Here is a 21,160-nt window from a genome sequence, read left to right on the forward strand (position 1 = left end):
AGACATAAAATAGACACATTTTTCTGGGAAATAGTCCTAATCCACTCTTGTAAACTCACGGTGCAGTAATAATATTTAAAGGTTCACTTGTTCTAAAGGTTCAATGTTCTTGTTATGAAGTGCCTTGAGTTCTCCTTCAACCTGAGGGATTCTATCAACTACTTTTCTGTTGACATAGTTTAATTTAGAACTACCTTCATTTCTCTAATACACACTTACTAGCGGGTCAGATGCTTCTGAGGCTTCTACAAATGCAGATACTTCTATCAGAGTGCTCCAGTTCTATGGGTAGTACAGTGAAAAGAAACCACATCTCAAAAAGTGGTATTCTCAGCCTCAGGCTTTGGTCACTTGGTCCATTTGTTCATAATCACTATTGATCTAACTTGGTAGAACCAATCAGCCTGACTAATATGGCTTGATCTGGGCTTTTTGTCTGTTAGCTTCTTTACTTCTGTAGAAATGCATGGAAATATCACCTAGACAGTCTGACCTGAAATTGAAATGCCTTTTGTATTTCCAGGTGGAGACCTGCCTGGGAGATGCAGGGGGCTGAAGGGCCACAGATGTGTGAACTTGAGCAGATGATGGGCAAGTGAGTCCTGGAGGAGCAGGGGAGAGACGGAGCTGATCTTCCTCCCTGGTGGGTGCCTTGGTGGCCAGAGCCATGTGCTGCTTCCAGCCTGAAGGTCACTTGGAGCAGCTTGTGTCCCCCCGCCACATCTCAGCTTCGCCACCTACGAAATGAACTTTATGGTGTTTTTTAAAAGTGCTTTGAGCTCTACAGGTGGACTGAACAAGCAATTACTCTGCTGATGGTTTTGTAAAACATTCATCCGTTTGTAATATTAGTAAGGCCTTATGATTCGACCTGCCGATATGGGGGCGTGGGGGATCTGCAGAGGAATGAAAATGGAAATTCTGTTTCCCCGTCCTCAATGCTGGACAAAGTCTGCCTGAAAAAGTTGCCATTGTAGCTGCTGGCGCATTTCTATTTTTAACATAGCTTTTTTTTTCAGTATTAGAAATTAAGTTCTCCTCTTCATGGGAGCTCTGGAGAGCTAGTGGTATTTTGACAACCCAAGCAAATGAAATCAAAACAGTTCAAAAACCAAAAGAGGATCTTTAGTCAGGCTGCTGCATGGCCTTGGGTTTCTGTTTGTGCTTTTTAACCCTTTAACTCCCAAATCTGCTCCATACCCGAGGGAAGGGACGTTTTTTTTTAAATTCAGCATTCCTCTTGGGAATGAATCCTCTCTATTTCCTTCCCTCAGACCTTGAGCTAACCTGTGAAATACAAGGCAATCTCGTGACTGTTTTGGAAGACAAAAGCTAAACTATTTTTAAAAGCTCTTTCCAAGAGCATTTCTTTCTACCCTGCAGGGAAGGAAACCCAACAAAGAAAGGGGGAGAACCCACGTGCCTGCAGTACCTCTGTTTTTCCAGGCATCTTTGAATTTCTAATTTGTAAAATGCTCTTTAAGTGGCCTGTGCATCATCACGTGTCTGGGCTGCAGGCACCAAGTACAGGGGTGGACATCAAAGTAACGCAAGGATGGAGACACATAGCACCCAGTGTGCCCCTGAAAATGATCCTTTTTCTTGGCCTGCTTGTTGGAACATGGTCTTGCAGTGCAGCCTCCCGCTGCCAGGACATGGCGCTTTCCTTGGTGTGGGATGAAGGCGACGGTCTCCTCTGCAGCCTTCTCCCCTTTTGCGGACAGGTACAAGGCACTGGACTATCCCAGCAACTGTGAGACGATAACCATCCTCAACGTCACCCCCTTGGAAGTAGAGGCGCATTTCTCCTTTGAGCGCGATCTCAAGGCGGACACGTTCCTTGTAGAACCTCCCAGCATGAGGCTGAAACCGAACGAGAAGCAGGTAGGGGACAGCAGGTAGGGCAGGCACTGGTGTAAGTGCCCAGGAGCCATTCCTCCTGCTCACTGAGTGCTCTTCTGTATTTCTTGTTTCGGGGACGGGGCTAGAAGCTGAGCATTTGGGCGTACCCCACTTCAGCTGGTCTGGTGGAAGACAAGCTCGTCTGCCGCATTAAGGAGAACCCAGAGCCGGTGGTCTTCCCCCTGTGCTGCCAGGGGGTGAAGGTGGAGCTGAGGGTCAGCCCCAAGCACGTGCATTTCAACAGGCTGCTTCTGCACAGGTCAGTCATCCCGCGGCCCCTCTGCTGGGGACGGGTGCTGTCGGTGAGCTCCCCTTCAGCCTCTCTGGCTGGCTGCACGGCCCTTCAGGCTGGATGTTGGGCTGGCGTCCCTCTTTCTGCCAGCAGTTCCCGGTCTCTTGCTCACCGTTCCTTGCTGGCTTGGTTCTCTCAGGACAGCCGCAAGCTCTGTAGCCCCCCAGCAACGTGGTGCAATGGGCATCTTGATTCATTTGTATCTCGTCTGCTGGTTCGGAGAGCAGTGCAGTTGCTCCTCCTTATGTCCCTTCTGTTGGATACACCGTTAGCACCCAGCCCTTCCCCAGGACCTCACCTCTGAGACTTGTGACACAGAGAAGACATTTAACTAATGTTATGGATACTATAAATACTGGATGTGTATAGATAAAGATATATATATAAACTAATGCATAGGGCTGCTCCAAGATGCATTCAGTTGCAAGGCCTATCCTGACCATCGAGCAGCTGGTGCAGGGTGTCTTTCTGCCTCTGCAGGGAGGACAGCAAGACCCTGGTCCTGCGAAACAGCACCCTGCTGCCTGTGGCCTGGCGGCTCTGTGGGCTGGAAAACCTGGGCGAGGACTTCTCCGTGTCACAACGTGAGGGCATCGTTGGTCCGCGCACGGAGTTTGACGTGCATCTGTATTTCAAGCCCACAAAGGCTCTCAACATTGAGAAGAAGATCCGACTGGAGGTGAGGGGGACTGTGCCCTCCCTGGCAGGGCAACGAGATCTTTGGGGTGGAGGCTGTGCTTGAAGGGTTCCCTGCAAAGAGGGGGACAAAGGATGAGCCTTCCCGAGGTTCCTTTCTACCCGCATCGCCGGGGGGGCAGGCCCTTAGCGGCAAGGAACTTGCTCTTATAGCTGAGCTTCAGGGGGCATGTGTGCTGCCAGGCCAGGAAGAGCTGCACCTGAGGGACACAAGGCTGCTGTGACCCCAACTTCTGCTGCCTCAGCCTGGGTTCACCAGAGCACATGGTGCATCCCTGAGCATCTGCGTCAGCCCAGACAACCAGGCGCTGTGTCCTGAGCCCGCGTTACAGCCACCTTGCCGCTGTGCGTGGTTGAATGCTGTTGTTTGGTTGTCCAGACCTCGGCGTGCTCCCTGCGCCCATGCTGGAGCCTGTCCGGGGCTCTTAACGGAGAGCAACAAGCTGTCACCCTGGGCTTTTGTTCCCCGTGGTTTGGGGGCTGCACTTCAGTGAGGATGCTGGGTGATTGAAGGGGAGAGGGTTGACGGTCAATGCCACCTGCTCTGGGACACCTCACAATTCTTGAGATTGTTTTTCCATCGCTGTGTCTCCCCGGGTGCTTCCGTGGCAGCACTCCCTGCTGAAGGAGTGCCGAGCTGGGCTGGTAGGGCTTCTTACTGCAGCAGCATCTCGCTGGGTCAGCCCGTGAGATGAGCAGGTTGGGAGAGTTTGGGAATCCACAAGTGCTTGTCAAGCAGGGGAGGCCATGGTGGAAGCAGCCAGCAGAGACAAGGACTCGTATGTTGTCTACCAAAAGAATTTAAGAGAACGGTCTAAGCACTGTTCGTTTCTCGCTGCCTCAGGTTTCAGATGCAGAAAACATCCTGGGGATTGTCCAGACCGAAAATATCCTCGTTTCTGCAGAGGGCTATGATGTTGCTCCAATCATCAACATTCCTAAAGGTCAGTGGACGCCCCAAAATAAAGCAGTCTGGGTGCGTTGCCTTGCCTTGGCAGGTGAGCAACCAAAGCGCTTGGGATGGGGTAGCATGCAAGCGTGGCCCGGTCACATAAAGCGCGTATCCTGCAAGTTGAGTGGAGTGAAGGGCTGTCAGGGCACAGCCAGCCTCGAGTCTCTCGCCCCTGAGCTTTGCAGTGTGCAGGTTGGTCTGGGGGCTTAGAAACCACAGCAATGTGAGCGAGCAATTGGCAGCTCCTGAGGGCTCAGCAGGGCACATAAAGTTGTTGGATCAGTGCTTGGAAGCAAGAAGACAGAAACCCAGCTCCTCACCTGCTAAACCCTGCAGATATTCTCCGAGTAAGAAGAGCAAGGGCAGCAAAGTAGCTAAAGCAAATTTCCAAGAACAGAAACTTCCTGAGAAGGGTTTTGGGCTGCCTGAGAACTCCAAGTGTCATAGAACAGTTTGGGTTGGAAAGGACCTCAAAGATTGTCTTGTCCCAACCCCCCTGCCATGGGCAGGAACACCTTCCACTAGCCCAGGTTGCCCCAACCCCCGTCCAACCTGGCCTTGAGTGGGGCAGCCACAGCTGCTCCGGGCAGCCTCTGCCAGTGCCTCGCCACCCTCACAGTGAAGAATTTCTTCCCAACAGCTCATGTAAATCTCCCCTCCTCCAGTTCAAAGCCATTGCCCCCTGTCCTGTCACTACAGCCCCCCAGGAAACACCTGTCCCCACCTTTCTTATAAGCCCCATTTCAGTATTGAGAGGCCAATTGAAATTGGCCTGGAAGTGTTGAAATATCTGTCTTGTCACTTGGTGTGGTCTGTAGCAGCTCACAAATACTCCCCGTTTCTTGCCTGGCTCTGCGGGTTTTCTGCAGGTGCAGGTGGCACCGTGGATTTTGGAGTCCTGAAAGTCCTGGGTGATGCGAAGCAAGTGCTGACTCTGAGGAACAAGGGGAAGTACGAGATTGCGTACAGGTGGGTCCAGCTGCCTGGTCTGTGAACGCGTGGTGCCACCATCTGCCCAGGCCTGCCTTCTCCTCCTGCCCATGGCTAGAACCGCTTCCCGTGCTGGCTGCCTCGTGGTCTGGTTAAATAAAAAGCCCGGGCTCCCTAATCTCAAAGACTTTAAGGGAGAATGCAGCCCCACACCAGAAGTCCTTCACAGCTGAGCAGGAACCAGAAGGAGAGGCCCTGAAATTGAAGCCACTCACTGCTGAGATCCATTGCCTTCCTCTGAGGGGCAGCTCCTTTCTCTTTATGACTCTTTAAAGGAGGGGATGAGAAAATTGGCTGTCGAAGTTAGTTTGCAACACTCATGATGGTCTGCACTCTCTCAAGATCTGAGATTCCCCAAGCAGAGCTGGACTCTTTCCCTTTTAATTTTTTTATGGTCTTATGTCAAGTCCTGGCTGTGCTGGTGGCACTTGTACTTTTAACTGCAGAGGTCTTTGTTCCTTCCCTTTCTCCCCAGTTTCCAGCTGAAAGCTGCAGGCACCACCATACCAGACCTGGCAAGCCACTTCACTATCCAGCCGCAGAAGGGCCTGCTGGCTGCCTCCGGGCGCCCTGTGCAGGTCCAGGTGTTCTTCCACCCCAAGACGGAAGTGAATATCGAGGACAAACCCATCCTGCACTACCAGGTGAGCTGCCCCAGCCAGGCAGCGGTGGCACAGCACGTCTTGGGAGCGTGAGCAGGACAGGTGCCTTCTGGAAGGAGGGCTTTAGCTGGGTAATTCTCGTAGGTGACAGCAATGTCTCAGAAAACATTTGTGATGCTTCCTAAGCGGAGCTGAAAGTCTGGCTCCGGAGGAGGCGTTGAAACAGGGAGAATGAGCTGATGGGGACCTGGGATGGGATCAGGGAAGAGAGTCAGAGGCTGGCCTCTTTGCTGGTTTTACCAAGCCCTCCTCTGGCTGCAGGTGATGGAGCCCAGCATCTGCGGAGGAGGCGAGACTGTCGCCGTCATCCCAGTGAGGGTGTCGGCGAAAGCTGTGTTCAGCAAGTACAGCATTCACCCCGCCTCGCTCATCAACTTCGGTGCCATGGTGAAGGGCAGCAGGAAAACCTGCACCTTCATGCTGGAGAACAAAGGCAGCCTTGACTTTAAATTCCTCATCTACCGAGCACACCAGGACGCATCCCGATTGCAAGAGAAAAGGTGAGAGAAGACCTGCATCACCTGTCCTGCCTGAGGAGGCACGACAGCGTGGCTGGTGTGTGACAGGCAGCCCAGACACCTGGGTTATTGTCCAGTTCACGTCACCTGCTTGTGAACAGGGAGTGGAAAAGTGCCTCAGTGTCCCCGTGTGTCGGGCAAAGCTGGTGATACAGCTGAGCTGTCTGTAAGCTGCAGGAGGTGCCGCCGGGGCTGTGAGGGGCAGGGAGGCTTTCCTCTGTGGGGAGGGGAAGGTCAGCTTTGGCTTCAGAGGAAGGCAGGGTGGGGGCTCAGCATGATGGATGTTTCTGCTTTCTCCTCTTAGTGGATGTCAAATGAAATCTGCCCACTCTGGCAAGAGTGAGAACTTACACCAAAGGACTTCCTCAGCCAAGAAAAGCAAGCGCTCGCTGCAGAAGGTTGCCAGCCCCTCCATGCAGGTGGGTGGCTCCCGCTCCCCAAGACACACTGCTGCGGGTGCTGGGGGAGGACGCTGATGGGGGCTCATCACCGTGGGGTGGGACATGGTCTGCACGATGGAGGTCCGTCATCTCCCAGCCACAAGCAGAGGCAGGAGCTGCTCAGTTGCACTGACAGTCCCGTGCTCTGGCTCAGACTTGGAGTTGTGGGGTCAAGAGAGAGGAGCAGGTCCCGTGTTTTGGTGGCTGCTAGCCAAAATAGGACTGTGAATACCACAGATGTGGGCACGTTCCTGTTTGAAGTCCCACTCCATAGATACCAGATGACCTTGTGTTTTCGTCTTCCCAGTCCCCTCCCTTCCCTCCCGTCACTTCTCACAGTTATTTCTGCTCTCCTGTTTTACCCCTGAGGCTGGAGGATCCCAGCTAGCACCTTCACCTTTTACACCCAAACTCCGTCCTCTGTGCCAGCCAGGATAGGCCTGCAGCTCCTCCTGGCTTGTCCCTCTCGTCCTGGGGCTGCCTCTGGGCCGTGGAGTCATCCCTCCCTGCCCTGGGACTGGGGGCTCGGCCTGGCTGGAGGTTGAGGGGTGGCGTACTCCTTGCTGGGGATGCTCAAGGCTGGGCTGCTGGACGTCAGCCTCTCCTGGGACTCTTTCTGCAGGCTCGCCTCACTCTAGGCATGTTCACGGTGTACCCTGGCTTTGGTTCCATCCCTCCTGGGGGCCAGCAGATGATCACGGTGGATTGCTCTGCGGAATCACTGGGGACGTGCGAGGAGCACCTGCGCATCGATATCAGCGACAGAGACCCCCAGGACAATCCCCTCGGCATCCCCTATACCCTGCTGGCTGAGTCCTGCCTCCCAGGTACGCCCCGTCCACAGGTTCCCACAGCCAGACCTGCTGCTGGTCAGCACCTGAACTTATTGCTTGGTTAGAGAGGCGCCCTGACCTTGAAGCTAAACCCTAAAATCCTCAGAGGTTCCAGTTCTTTTCAAGTCAGCCAGCGGGGAGAGGCTGGGAGGGATGCATGGAAGGATAAAAGGAAAGCAATACTCCTTGACTGGGACTGAGCTCCATCCTCGCAGCCGACTCCCCGCCCAAGGCTGGGTTTTGCAGTGACCTGGGCAGAAAGGGTTTATCAAGCCTTCCGAGAGGCCAGCAGGGTCCCGAAAAATTCATCAGGAATTCAGCATTCAGCCCTCCCTCTGCTCTGCTCCGCAGCATTTGTGGTTGATGACATCGAGTCCATCTTTGAGGAGCATCGAATCTGCAGCAACGTCAACCTCTGCCAGACCCCGCAGACGGTGCGAGACAAGGGTGTGTATGTCAGAGATGAGAACAAGTTTATCTTCACCGACGTTCGGGTTGGGCACCGGGCCACAGCTCGCTTCGAGATCCACAATGTCAACAAAGTCCCCTGCAATGTGGTCCTTTCCATCAAACCCATCGCCGGTGAGGTAAGAACAAGAGGCCAAGGTGACCGTTGCTCTTTACAGGCTGCGCTGCCTTGTTCTCCAGACTCGTTGCTTCCTCTTGCCCGCCCTAGTCCAGCTCCGTGCAGGTCAGGCTACAGGGGGGAGCAGCAGTGCCAGGGTGGCAGTTCTGAATTTGGCACGTCTCGAGCAAGGCTTTGGCTCACCGCTCTGGCTGGGTCTTTGGTGGGAGACCCAAACCCTTCTGCACATCTCTTGGAAGCCCGCTCAGAGGGGGCCTTTACTGGCCTGACGTGCCTGGGCTCAAAGCAGACCATTCCCTCAGGCTCCCTGGCCTTTTCCTTCTCTTTAAAGGCCAGTTTGAGGTTAGTTGCGGGGTTTCCGTGCAGTGCCCCCCTCCCTTGTGTGCTGGGGTGGCTGCCCAGTGCTCAAAGCCAGCTTTTGCGCTCCTGGGCTCCCTGTGCAAGGTCAGCACCGCTTTGGAGTCACCCCTGCGATGGAAGGAGCCTGCCCAGGGCAAGCAGGAAGGGAGACACGCTGTCTGGGGCTGTTCCCGGTGACGCATATAAGAATAAGACTGCGTACGGAACACTGAAGGATGTTTCCTCCTAACACGGCTCTGTGGGTTCCCCCAAGTTTCACAGCCCCATCAGTGACATTTTCAAGGTGGATCCCGTTCAGATGTGCGTGCCCAGCTGCTCCCACGCCTTTGCTACGGTGACCTTCACTCCACAGATGATGCAGAGCTACCAGTGCACTTTTGAGGCTTCCCTCGATGTCCTGGCGAGGTAACTCCCCCTGTGAAATCTGGGCGGGGGGACCTGCCTGATGGCTGCCCCTCCTCTGGGAGGAACCCGACCTCTTGTTAACCCTGATGCTCTCGGTAGCCTTAGGCAGAGTGCTTAGCATTAGAGAATAGAGGAGGCGGTAACTACTAGACAGAGTAGAAAGAGAAGGGGTTATAGCTTAGCCTCTGCGAGTGACTGTGAAGGCAGTGCAGCATTTGGTGGCCAGCTGGGAGTTAGTGAATCAGCAAGAAATGGAGATGTGCAACAGTTGAGCTGGGGCTTTCCAAGGACAAAGGTTTAGATGAAGCCGTTTCTGTGCCAGCCAGCCAGCGTGCATTATTTCCTCCTTGTTTCTGTTAAAATGAGATGATTGTATGTGATTACCTGGGGTATGTTAAGCTATTCTCTGTCAAAGGAGCGACTGGAGCCCTTCTAAAAGAGGAGCCCAGTTCCCCTGTCCTGGGACGTGTGTACCAGGGCTCTGACCGGCTCTTCCCCAGCCGTTTAGTGGCTGAGTCAGGACAAGTCAGCTTTCTGCTCTAGTACGCAATTCCTTTTTTAGCGTCCTTGGAAATAATCATTACTGATGGTGCCATTTATTTTTCCCTTCTTGCTTTTATACTATTTCCATGCTGCGCTCGTGCTTTTTGCATGTGTCTCATATCATCGCAGCCAGTGAATTTGCCATGTCTCACCTCTCGCCTCATTATTTACCTGCTGTGCTGCATGATTCAATTCAGTGACATGTTCTTTTACTGCTACTCTGGAAGGCTCTGGCTCTTCAGAGCTCTTGTGAATGGCCCTGATTGGATTGGGAGGAGGGGGGCGGAGGAGACCTGTGTCGTGGGGTACAGGAGCACCAGCCAGGGAAAATGCAGTGGGTGGCCCCTCTTTGTTGCTTGCCAGGTGGGAAATTGGTTAGTGCCGGCCGTCACGATCTCTCCTCTGCCTTTCCTGCAGCCCTGCAGCAATTAAAGCGCAAAGCCTGACCTTCGGTGTCAGTGGAGATGGGACTCTGCCTCGGGTGACAGTCCTGCGCCCAGTACTTCACAGTAAGAGAGGGAACCCTCTGCTGGTCTTTAAGAAGCTGTTGCTGGGTGATTCACAAAAGCTCCCTCTGGTCCTTCATAATGGTGGCACCCTACCTGTCTAGGTGAGGACCTGCTCAGGGAACGCTCTGGTCTGGGAACAAGTGCTTGTCTCGTGGAGAAAAGGTCCCAGGAAGCATGGCAGACCTGGAAACAGCTCTCAGAAATTCTTTTTAAGCAAATGACTGACTTGTAATTTCCAGGAAGAGAGTTCCTCTTGGAAATGCGATTTTTCTGACTAGCCTATCCTTTTCAGTTAAATACAGCGCAAGAAAGTTGGTGGGGTGTTTTCCCCCCATCTCTCTTCTCACGCTTTGATTCTCGGGTGGGCACGTGTGATGTCCTAGTTGCATTAGATTGTATTTGATCCCATTTTACTACACTTTAATGAAAAATTCTGTTCATTACTTTTGTATCCCAGCGCCTCTGAACGCTTCTTTTTTCTGTCTAGTTTTACTTGAACTTTGTAAGTTTAGCTAAGAGCTGTGTTTGAAGCGGGGAAGCATGCTGGATGCCCCGTGCTGGACCAGCACCAGTACGGTGCCAACCCACGTGTCACCCTGTACCCACAGCAGTGTGGTTGTGCTCTGTGTTCCTTTTTCTCAGTTGACGATAGACCTGTTGGATGAAGCGGGAGTTTTCTTCTTGAAAGCCAGGCCCACCACACAATGCGTCTACCAAGCTGGGGGCGTGAAGGAGGACTCTCCTGCAGGAGGTAAATCCAGTAAGCGTGAAGCGCGGTCATCCACACAGGGGAGAAATGTGTGCCCTGCTCTTGGCTTGGCCAAGCAGCCGCCAAATGTTAGATGTTGTTTCTTCGCTGGGGCTCTCCGTACCCCCAGCTTTTCATGTGGACTCTGCGCACGGCTTCCTCCTAGAAAGTGGTTGGAAGTTTTTTCTGTTCCTCTGGACATGGTGGGTTGAGTTGCGGGGGGCTGTCACCACTTCAGCGGACCATCTGAGGTCTTTGCTGCGTGTGGGAGTAGCAGCCTGAATGGAGGCAGCCCCTGAGCCCACAGCCAGCCAACAGAAGCCAAACCCATTCTTTGGCTCAGCTTTACGTGTGGCAGGAGCTGACTGACTGCAGTTTGAGTGAGCGCTGGGTGTTAACCTGTGTTTAAGGCACTTCAGCAGTGATACGCGTGGTGCTGTCGTAGCCTTGTGAACATAGGAGGAGGGTCTGGCACCATTGGTGGGAGAACCTGTGCTTAGAGGTAGCTGGGTTTCAACCCCTTACGCCCCACAGAAATATTTCAGCGGTACAGCTGTATCACTTGTCGCTGATTTCATTGCTGTGCAGAGAGGAAGCCTCACACCGCTCTCCTGGTCCTGCTCCGTGGGGAATTAGCAGAGTTTGACGTGCTTTTCAAACCCACCCTGGCCCAACGTGTGGAAGGCAGGATCCACTTGTCGGTGGTGAACAACCCGTATGAGGAGACCGACATTCAGCTGGTGGGCGAAGGCTACGAGGATGACTTCACGCTAGATAACATCCACGGACTGGTGGCAGACAGTGAGGAGGAGGAGAATGCTGAGGGCAATCTAGAGGAAGACGTAATTGAGGGTAAGAGAGGAAAGGCTGCCCAGGTGGATCAAGGAACAGGAAAACAGACGTTTCTGCTCACCCTGTGCCACGCACCTGCGGTCCAGCTTTAGCAGCCAGATCCTGCTGCCTTTTGTAGCCTGCAGAGGCTTAAGAGGCAGCTTGAGAGCAGAAGAGAAGATCGTCTGTCAAGGGAGAAGCTTGCAGGCTAGCAGGGAAGGGTCAGAGATACCCGCGTTCAGCTGAGTATCTCCAAAAGGAGGGCTGCCAGCCCATGGTATGCTATGGAGATGAAGCCCGTGTCTAATGATTTGTGCCCTCGATATACGCAGCCTGTGCTGTCACCCCCTGGCCTGGCGGTCTGGGAGCGTGCTGGCTCTGTGCAGAGGGGCAGTGCATGCTGTGCTGCGTGGCTCTGCACAGCCACAGCCACGGGTTTAGGGATGTGGCAGGGCGCTTCCATGGGAGCGGTAGGATGGGGAACTGCGTCTCCCCAGGGAGGAAGGCTTGGAGCAAGGAAGAGTTGGCCACGCCTGTCTCTGTGGAAGTGAGGGGGGCGGATGGACCTCAGGCACACTGAGACCTCCTGCTCTCCTTCCTAGCAGCTGCCAGAGTGAATCACATCCCGTTCGGGGACTGTCACATCGGGAAACCCTACAGCGTGACCTTCACCATCACCAACCGCAGCAGGACGGAGGCGATGCGGTTTGAGTGGCTGGCAGACACCCCATTTCACTTCTCCCCCAAGGTGAGTTTGGATGGCTCTGCCTTTTCCCATTGCTCCAGCCCTGCCCGGCGGGTTCCCAGGAGCTGGCAGGGAGTCACCACGTACCGGTGAGAGCCTGTTTCAGTGCCACAAAGGAGCTGCAATCCCTGGCTTAGCTGGCGCGGGGCTGTCAACCCCACAGAAAAGGCTCAGTGTTACGGGAGGTGGCATCTTTTGTATTTTCCTCTGTCAAACCCCAGATGAATACACGGTAAGAGGCAGATTCCTGGCACAGCTGCTCACCACATCGATCGATCTCTTTGCTGTCAGTCCTGCCCTTGCTAGTGATTCCAGTTAGGTCTTGGCTCTCTGGTTCTCCCTAGGTGGGACACCTCCATGCTGGCTGTGCTAAGGCCATCACAGTGACCTTGAAATCGGATGTCGCGGTCACCTTCAAAATGCACCCTGTGAAGTGCAAGGTGGCTAGGATCACCTTCCCGCTGCCGCCGGAGCAGATTAAAGACTGGGATGACTGCCTGCGCACCATCAAGTGGGTGGATACCACCATGAGGGGCCCAGGAGCCACGTGGCCTGTGAAGAAGAAGGTAAGAAACGCAAACAGGAAAAGCTAACGGAGCTGCTACAAAAAAACCCTGGCAGGCCACCATCTCTGCTGGCTGAGCAGCTCCTGCGTCCTCCTGACGTTTAATCCACCCGTGAGGTTCACCCGCAGTGCGTTTTGGGGGAGAGGCAGATGCAGTGACCTGTGACACCAACACAAAATGGGGAGGTCTTTTGACAAGACACGTTTAGCCACATGCAAACTACCGGTCTCTGCCAAAAGCTGAAGTGTTGCAACCTGTGTTGAACGGGAGGGCACATTTTACGATTTTATCACGTTTTGTGGTGTTAAAATTTCTTCGTCGACTTCAGTGCCTTTTCACCAACAAGGAGTTTAAGGCGCTGCACTCTGACTCTTGTTTTGGAGTGGAGAGCCACACTAGTGCTCTTGTGTGTGCGCTGGCCAGCCCACCGGCACATGGCAGGTGAGCTGTCAGCTCTGCCTACACCGATAGCAGAGATTTTGGTGGTGGTGCCCATGTTGTGTGGGATATCTCATTGTGGAGCAGCCCAGGTGCTGCGTGGCAGTCGTGCAGCAGTCTGGAGAAGCATCGCTCCAGAAAGTGCCACACACACGTACCTGGCACGTGTTCCTCCCTAGTTTCTGAGCCTTTTTAAGACCTGTAAACCACACTTCTTCCCCATCAGCAGCAGCAGTCGGAGGCTTTCCTAGTGAGTTCTTCCCCATTCCAAAATGCCCGTCCCCAGCCCTCACCAGCGTGGCTGTTGCCCCACACATGGTGTCTGGAAAGCACCTCCCGCTAAGACAAGAGGGAAAAGGTGCTTTCTGGTTTTGTTCAGTCTTGGGGTTCTCCATCCACAGAACTCCCACAGGGGAACTTAATCCTAATTTAGAGGCCTGCTGGATCTGTAGCGGGCCATGAAAAAGGTCTGACACTCTACAGGGTTGAAACACAGGGACAGGTACCTATGACCCAGTCATTGTCCCCATGGGTGTATTCTCAGTCATGGTGGTGATTATGGTGTTCAGTCGGTAGAAACAAACACTGTAATGGAAGGGTTAAATTTTGTCACCTTCCCGGGGAAATAAATGGGAATGGTCCTTTCTAGCCCCTGTACGTGGCTGATCTTGGAGGCCAAAAGCCTCCTCTTGCTCAGCCGGGCTTTCTAGGCTCTGCTCAGTGATTCTTCCCTTTCCTGTTTGGAGGTGATCGAGACAGACCCAGAACCAGCTCACACTGTCCTGGAGGAGAGCAGCCGTGAGGTGGAGCTTTGCCTCAGTGCTGTTGTCGACTACGCTGAGCTCAAGCTGGATACGGACACGATTCAGTGCAAGGAGACCTTGCCCTTCCAGACGAGGACATTCACGTGAGAGCCAGAGGCCAGGCAGGGACCCGTGCGTGGGAGCTGCCTTTGCCCAGGGCTGACCTGGTGCCTGCTTCGCCGGAGCTGTGCCGTGCTCTCTGGTGGCCTCTGCTTCTCCTTCTACTCGTGGTCTGGTGAAAATAAAGGCAATAAAGTGCCAATAAAGGCAAAAAATAAAACACTGACATGTTTATTGTTTGGCCACTTAATAAACCTCTTCTAATTTCTAACTGGGTGATTAGGCCTGGCGGGGGGTGGGGGCAGGGGTGTGTGTGCTGCTGCCTGCTGGTTCTGAGGTTTCAGCTTCCACACATCCTGGGTGCCTGGAGATGCCTCACATGTGGACTCGAGTCCCTTCTAGGGCTTTGTGTTCAGTCTCACCTGCTGTTCTTCTCTTTAAACAAATCATGTATTGTTTCATCCTGTCCAAGTCCTGGCAGGGTGCTGGGGCCTGCGTATCTGCACGTAAAGCCAAGCAGGAGATGGTGGCCACCGTCCTGCCAAGGCGTGCCAGGAAAGGTTCAATTCTGCCATGCCTTTCTGCTGACAGCAACCATGGATTTGCTTCCATTGCGTGTTGCCTGTCCTCATCTGCTCGAGGACAGGTTTGCAGTCAAAATAATGTCAAACTGAGATGTAAAGACCAGAATAAGACCCTTGGATTAAGTCTCCTGGGCACCATGCCTGCCCTTTCCTCTTTAACCTCCAAACTTTGAAACACTTTGTCTCTGGGTAGCCCAGGGCAGTGGTCTAGACGTGGCAGAGTTACCTGGGGACAAAGATACTCCTGAGCATCAAGGAAGGGGTACCAGAAGCTCACCATACAGTGTTACTTTTCTACTTGCTTTGTATTTATTGGTCATTGTCTTTTCACTCCTCCTTCTTGCTTTTCAGTTCCATGCTGTCCAACACGGGGAATGTGGCCCTGGAATACAACCGGATGGCGGCTGTGGAGGACGAAAGGGCATTGAGCCACACTGGGGAGCTGCTTCCACCCAGTCTGGATGGTAAGGTGCTGCAGCGAATGAAGAGACGGGACACAGCTTGATGCAAGCAAGTTGTCCATTTATTAGTGATTTTCTTACAATTACATATGTTTCTACCTTCTACATATTACACACTGATTGGTCAAATCTTAAGCGTAAAAAACACTGATTGGTTGATATTTAAGGCACACCGTTAGAACAATAGGAACTTATTAGTTTATCTTGACATAGCAATAATTTCTATTCCAAAGTTAGGGAGTTTCTTTCTACGCGGCTTTCTTGATTACATATTGGCGCCATCCGTTCCCTTATCTGGCTACTTGTTTCTCTGTCCGCCTGGCTGCCTCCTCAGCTGTAGCGGCTCAGGGGTCTGCAGTTGGCTTGTTCCTTGGTTCCCAGGGCTTGTGCCCTACAAGTTCTAACAAGTCTCTATTCATCAGGCTATCAGTACTTGGACTCTTGTCCTTGAGGCCTTGTCCTACATCTCCCCCTTCCTGTTGCACAAAAAGAACCCCTGAAATCAAATGAGTTATTAATTTTTGTAAGCATTGTAAAAGACAAGGTATAAGTAATAAAACAAACAAAAAAGCAACTAAAGCATATATAATCATCTTCACTAAACTTCTTAACCATCCTGAAATGCCCCAACCACTGAACAGTTTATCTAACCAATCCCAAGTATCACTTTGTTGAAGGCGAGAAACTCCATCCCTCAATCTTTGGATGCTAGCATGAATTGATTCCGAATGATCTGAAAGGTTCATGCAACACATCCCTTCAAACTCTTCACAACCATGACCTTGTGCCAGAAGCAAAAAATCTATTGCAGCTCTATTTTGTAATGTCGCGTGGCGAACACTATCAACATCTAATAAAAGACCAGACAGGGCACTGCTTGTGGCATTAGTTTGTTTGGCAAGCCAACAGCCAAGCTTATCTAATGTTGCCAGAGCCTTTCCTGCAGCAGCTCCAGGCAACAGAAGAGATGCAATAAAGCGTTGGCCAAAGGACCAAAATTGCATGTTATCATCACAGTCGGAGGCAAATGCATGAACGCCACGCTTTGTCCTTCGAGAGTAGCAATGTTGTAAAATCATAGATGTGTTAGGAGTCAGGACGGAAAGTCGCCCTAAGCTACACGGACCTCCTTTTATATGAGAAGGAATGACAGGCCATGCTCTATCACCACAAATAAAAAATACTCCAGCAGGTAGTGAGAGCGGAGCATTGCTAGATTTAGACAAGTCGTTAGCAGTGTAATTACACCAGATACTTGCATTTCTAAAAACAGGATGAGTAGGGGAAACGTCCCATGCCCTAGATTGATTCTTTCCCATGTAGTTAAATTTTATGCAAAAATCCATTTTTACAGAACCAAGGAGTTCAATTTCTTGTGGTTCCAAAGTGGCCAGTGGGAGATGGGGTATCCATACATCCCAATTGTCTGTCACATTTTTTGATACGTTTTTGGGTGGAAAAAGACTTTGAAGGTCCCTAGGTATAGGCCATTCATCTAATGGTAAGCCCACAAGACATGTGGGAAAAGGCTGATCCGGAGTGGCCATAGCAAGACACAGAGTATCCTGTCCAGTCAAGTTCGCCAACGTGACCCAAACATTTACCTTTGGTAGAAAAGGGGGATAAGAGCCACCTTCAATAGGCCAAGGTCCAGGTATGAACATCATTATCCATATTACTGACAACACTTGTTTCTCTTTTTCTTTTTCCATCGTCGTTTTACAACCAGCCATTCTTCTGGTCGTACTGTCCATGACCGAGGCACTGCAATTGATTGTCCACACTCTAATCCTACAGTAATGTTCTTGTTAATATTATAAATTCTGCTTGCTAATACAATATATTGAAACAACAACTGTGCAATAGCCCGTACTTCTAGGCTTTCAATCAATGATAAAAAATTTGCAAAAACTAAGTTTGGCAAAATCTCAGAACCTAACCCTGTAACTCCCTCTAATTCCAAAAGAGGTTTTCCCATAAAACGTTCAGCCCACTGTATACGATTAAACCTTAATATTTGATTATTACACTCAGAACACATCCAATGACCCCATCTGTCCCTTAGTCTTACAACTCACCAGCGATCGTGATCACAGAGTTCACGATGAACCTTGATCCACGGTCGACAAGATGGTCCATGTTCATAGCAACATAACTGTAGAAATCGAGACGCTGTCCAATCTGGTTCATGACAGTGTCGTTGAAAGTCGATGTAACGGAAGATAATATCTGCTAGTGGTGCCGTCAGTGCGTTGGGGATCTGGACTGGTCCAAACGTATTACCTTTGTTAAGTGGTTTAATCCAGGGCGATATTGTCCGTTCCAAGCGCTGTAAAAAGTGAAATCTAGATGCTACATCCTGAATTTGTTTACCTGACATTAATGCAAAACAGAAATCCTCACACAGTTTTTATTTCATTCTGTAGGGTCGGTGTCGGTATCAGTTGTCTGCGGTAAAGGTTCACGGAAAGGTCGTACATTCTTTGCTGGGATCCATCTGGGTCCTTTTTCTGTGGAGACACAAGCATAACCTTTTCCCCATGTAACAAGAGCATATGGTCCCATAATTTTACCTGTTTCTGGATCTCGAACCAATACTGGGGCTTTAACCCGTGCCTTGAAGAAGGTATTTGCAGTAAAATGTCGAACTGTCGGGGGGTTGTTATCTATTAAAGAACAATTTAAAAAATTAAAAACATACAATGCTTTCTGTAACCGTTCCTCTGGAATAGCCATTCCCATTCCCCCTTTTTGTTGTTGTAATAGATGTTTTAGCGACTGATGAGACCGTTCAATGAGAGATTGACCAGTGGGGGAATGAGGAATGCCAGTAATATGAGTTATACCCCATAGGGCAAAAAAGGTTTTTATAGTTGTTGAAACATAAGCTGGACCATTATCTGTCTTTATCTTTAAGGGAATACCCAAAGTATCAAAAGCACGCATTAAATGTCTACGAACATCTCGTGCCTTTTCTCCTGTGTGACAAGAGGCAAACCAGGCACCTGAAAATGTATCAATGGAAGAGTGGATATATTTAAGGTTACCAAATTCAGAATAATGTGTGACATCTGTTTGCCATAATTGTAGGCTTTGTAATCCTCTAGGGTTAACTCCTGCAGCAATTGATGGGAAAGAATGTTTTTGACAATCAGGACAGACAGCAATAATATTTGGCGCTTGTTGAGAAGGAAGGTCAAGCTGTCGTTTAAGAGCTCCAGCATTTTGATGGAAAAAAGAGTGACTTAGTTTAGCTTGTGCAATGTGGTCTGGCAATACTTGAACTGGTAACGTCAATAGATCAGCTCGTCGATTGCCTTCTGCAAGAAAACCAGGTAGTGAGGTGTGAGACCTAATATGCATAACAAAATAAGGTGCAGATCGAGAGTCCAAAAGGAAAATAAGTTCCTGTAACAGGGTAAAAAGTTGTGAATGTGAAACATTCTGCAGCACAGAAGCTTCGGCTTGTGTAACAACAACTGCAATATAAGCAGAATCAGTAACAAGGTTGAGTGGTACATTCCATTTTCGGAAAACACGAACAACTGCATTCAGTTCTACTATTTGAGGTGAACCGGAGACTGTCTCTATGTCCGAGTCCCATTGTCTCTGTTGATCATCCCACCATAGGAGAACAGATTTATGTGATTTGCCTGATCCATCTGTAAAGACAGTAAATGCCTGTAAGGGTTGTTTGCTTCTTTTGGGTTTTAACATCAGACGAAAGTCAATGTTAAACAGTTTGTGTGAAGGTGGATGAGAAGTTATTTGACCTGTATAGTCAGCAAGTGCCATAGCAAAGGTGTCTGATTGCTGATAAAGCCATTGTAAGTATACTGTTGTTATTGGTAGACAAATACAGACAAAATCCTTCCCTGATAAGGTTAACAGGCGTGATCTAGCTTGAACAATCAGAGAGGCAAACATTTCATGTTGTGTCAAAATAGTTTTTGTAGACTGGTTAGGTAAAAAGATCCATTCAGTAATCGACAGGGGGTCTGAGTTCTGAAGGTCCCATTGAAATATCAGGGCATGAGGCTGTCGTGCAGGGTTTAAAATAATCAAGTAAAAAGGTAGTTCAGGAGCCCATCGGTGGGCCTGTCGAGAAGCGATAGCTGAGGCAACCTTTTGTAAAGATGTATCTGCTTCAGAGTTAAGACTACGTGGAGAACAAAGATTAGTGTCCCCTTTTAGTAGGTCAAACAAAGGACCCAAGTCTGTATTAGAAATTCCCAATAATGGTCGAACCCAATTTATTGTTCCCAGTAATTTCTGTGCATCATGCAGGTTTCTTACATTGGTATTGATCTGCAATGGTTGAGGAACAATACTTTGTGCTCTTATTCGCCAGCCCAGATATTTCCAAGGGGGAAACTTCTGGACCTTTTCTGGTGCTATAGAGAGACCTGCCGAATTCACGGCATCTGTGACAAGGGCTACAGCTTTCTCCATGACTTCGTGATGTTGTGCTGCCACTAAAAGGTCATCCATATAATGATACAATAACACAGTAGGCATAGCATTTTGGACAGGACTGAGTATTTTTGCAACATACCATTGACACATTGTAGGGCTATTTTTCATACCTTGTGGCAGTCCAACCCACTGATATCTCTGCAATGGAGCTTGCATGGTGATGCTTGGAAATGAAAAGGCAAATTTCGGGGCATCATCTGGATGTAACGGGATACTGAAAAAACAATCTTTAAGATCTAGGACAGTTAGATGCCAATGTCGAGGGATCATAGTCGGGGATGGGAGCCCGGGTTGGAGGGCTCCCATATCTTCCATAGCATCATTAATTTTTCTAAGATCATGGAGCAAGCGCCACTTGCCAGTTTGTTTTTTAATAACAAAAACAGGTGAATTCCATGGGCTAGTAGAAGGTACAATGTGTCCTTGGGACAGTTGTTCTGAGACTAAGTTTTGAAGTGCACGAAGTTTTTCCAAAGGAAGGGGCCATTGATCCACCCAAATAGGAACATCAGTTTTCCAGGTTATTTTTAGGGTGTCACGCACTTCAATGGCCCCATCTAAAAATGTGTACGGATGGACATTCCCCATTGTGACAATACATCACATCCCCACAAAACCATAGGGACAGGCAGCACAAAAGGTTTAACAGAAGCCACATGTCCCTCTGGTCCTTGAATTCGAATTAGTTCCAAACTCTGACGACTGTTACCGGTCCCCCCTATCCCAGCCAGTGTCTGAGAGACATTAGTCAGTGGCCATTGCGGAGGCCATTTGGCTTGAGAAATTACTGTGACATCAGCTCCAGTGTCAATGATCCCATTCAGTGCTATTTGTTGGTCATTGTAAATAAGGGTACACTGATACATAGGCCACTGTGGAGAAATGGATTGTACCCACAGAATGTGAGGTAACCCTGTGGATCCAAAACCTCCTCTCCTCTGCGGAGGATGATCAGTGGTAAGAGAGTTTACCCTTGCTGGAATCAGAATCAATTGCACTATTTGACTACCCTGAGGTATCGTACAAGGTGGAAATGGAGTCCGTGCCATGATTTTGATTTCGTCCACCCTGTCAGAGTCAATAACACCTGGTAAAACAAAGAGACCAGACAATGTTGTGGAAGATCTACCAATTAACAGAGCTTGTGTATCGGGGGGTAATGGTCCTTTGACATTTGTTGATAATAAATGAACCAAGGAATCGAGCAGTGTTACTGTGTGTGAGGTTGCCAGGTCCAATCCAGCGCTGCCTGAGGTTGCTGGACAGAGACTTGAGGTGTCGGTGCTTCTCTCCAAGGATGTTGAAATGTCAGCTGTGGCACTTGTGTCTGCGCGTGTCGCTGCCCCGCGCTCCGTGGTCGGTTTCCCTGTATCGGTTGTCCCTGGAAGTCGTACTTAGGTCAACATCGATTAGCATAATCACGCCCTTTCTGACATGTCGGACAAACTCCAGGACCAGGAGGTTGTTGTTTATTCCCCGCAGCCCGCGCAAGACAATTTCTCTTTAGATGACCAGGCTTACCACAACCATAGCAATTCCCCACACCACGCATCGCTGCAAAAGCAGCAGCCATAGCTTCAAACTTGTGGTCAACCGTACCGATTCGGTTACATGCTTCCACCATTTCCACCAGAGTGGGGTTCGGGTTGGGAAGAGACTTCAGTAGCCTTTTACAATCAGCATTAGCATTTTCAACACCTAGTTTTGTTAACAATATATCCCGAGCTTCCGCATTATCTACTTGACGTTCCAAAGCCTGT

At 50.4% G+C, this 21,160-nt stretch overlaps 2 protein-coding genes across 4 annotated transcripts; both read left to right on the top strand.

Moving 5' to 3' along the window:
* The first annotated feature begins 526 nt into the window (after positions 1-526).
* LOC308070777 (hydrocephalus-inducing protein homolog) lies at positions 527-11,115 on the top strand. Of its 2 annotated transcripts, XM_080405309.1 has the most exons (13): positions 527-1,884; positions 1,989-2,161; positions 2,675-2,873; positions 3,735-3,834; positions 4,712-4,811; positions 5,308-5,476; positions 5,756-5,994; positions 6,317-6,431; positions 7,075-7,279; positions 7,637-7,872; positions 8,485-8,636; positions 9,597-9,789; positions 10,331-11,115. In XM_080405309.1, exons 1-12 carry the CDS (start codon positions 1,678-1,680, stop codon positions 9,787-9,789), a joined length of 2,088 nt encoding a protein of 695 aa, XP_080261435.1. In that variant the 5' UTR covers positions 527-1,677; the 3' UTR covers positions 10,331-11,115. The 2 variants fall into 2 exon arrangements, with proteins under 2 accessions (XP_080261435.1, XP_080261434.1); XM_080405308.1 differs by lacking the exons at positions 8,485-8,636; positions 9,597-9,789; positions 10,331-11,115 and having other exon boundaries at positions 7,637-8,476.
* On the top strand, positions 10,014-14,434 carry LOC308070780 (hydrocephalus-inducing protein homolog; the record flags this gene model as incomplete). Of its 2 annotated transcripts, none has more annotated exons than XM_080405312.1 (5): positions 10,014-10,439; positions 11,025-11,288; positions 11,870-12,015; positions 12,357-12,578; positions 13,763-13,927. In XM_080405312.1, exons 1-5 carry the CDS (start codon positions 10,229-10,231, stop codon positions 13,925-13,927), a joined length of 1,008 nt encoding a protein of 335 aa, XP_080261438.1. In that variant the 5' UTR covers positions 10,014-10,228. The 2 variants fall into 2 exon arrangements, with proteins under 2 accessions (XP_080261438.1, XP_080261439.1); XM_080405313.1 differs by having other exon boundaries at positions 10,015-10,439; positions 11,873-12,015; positions 13,763-14,434.
* Positions 14,435-21,160: the final 6,726 nt, after the last annotated feature.

Source organism: Falco punctatus (genome assembly GCF_963210335.1).
Source record: "Falco punctatus genome assembly, chromosome: 10".
Taxonomy (NCBI): Eukaryota; Metazoa; Chordata; class Aves; order Falconiformes; family Falconidae; genus Falco; species Falco punctatus.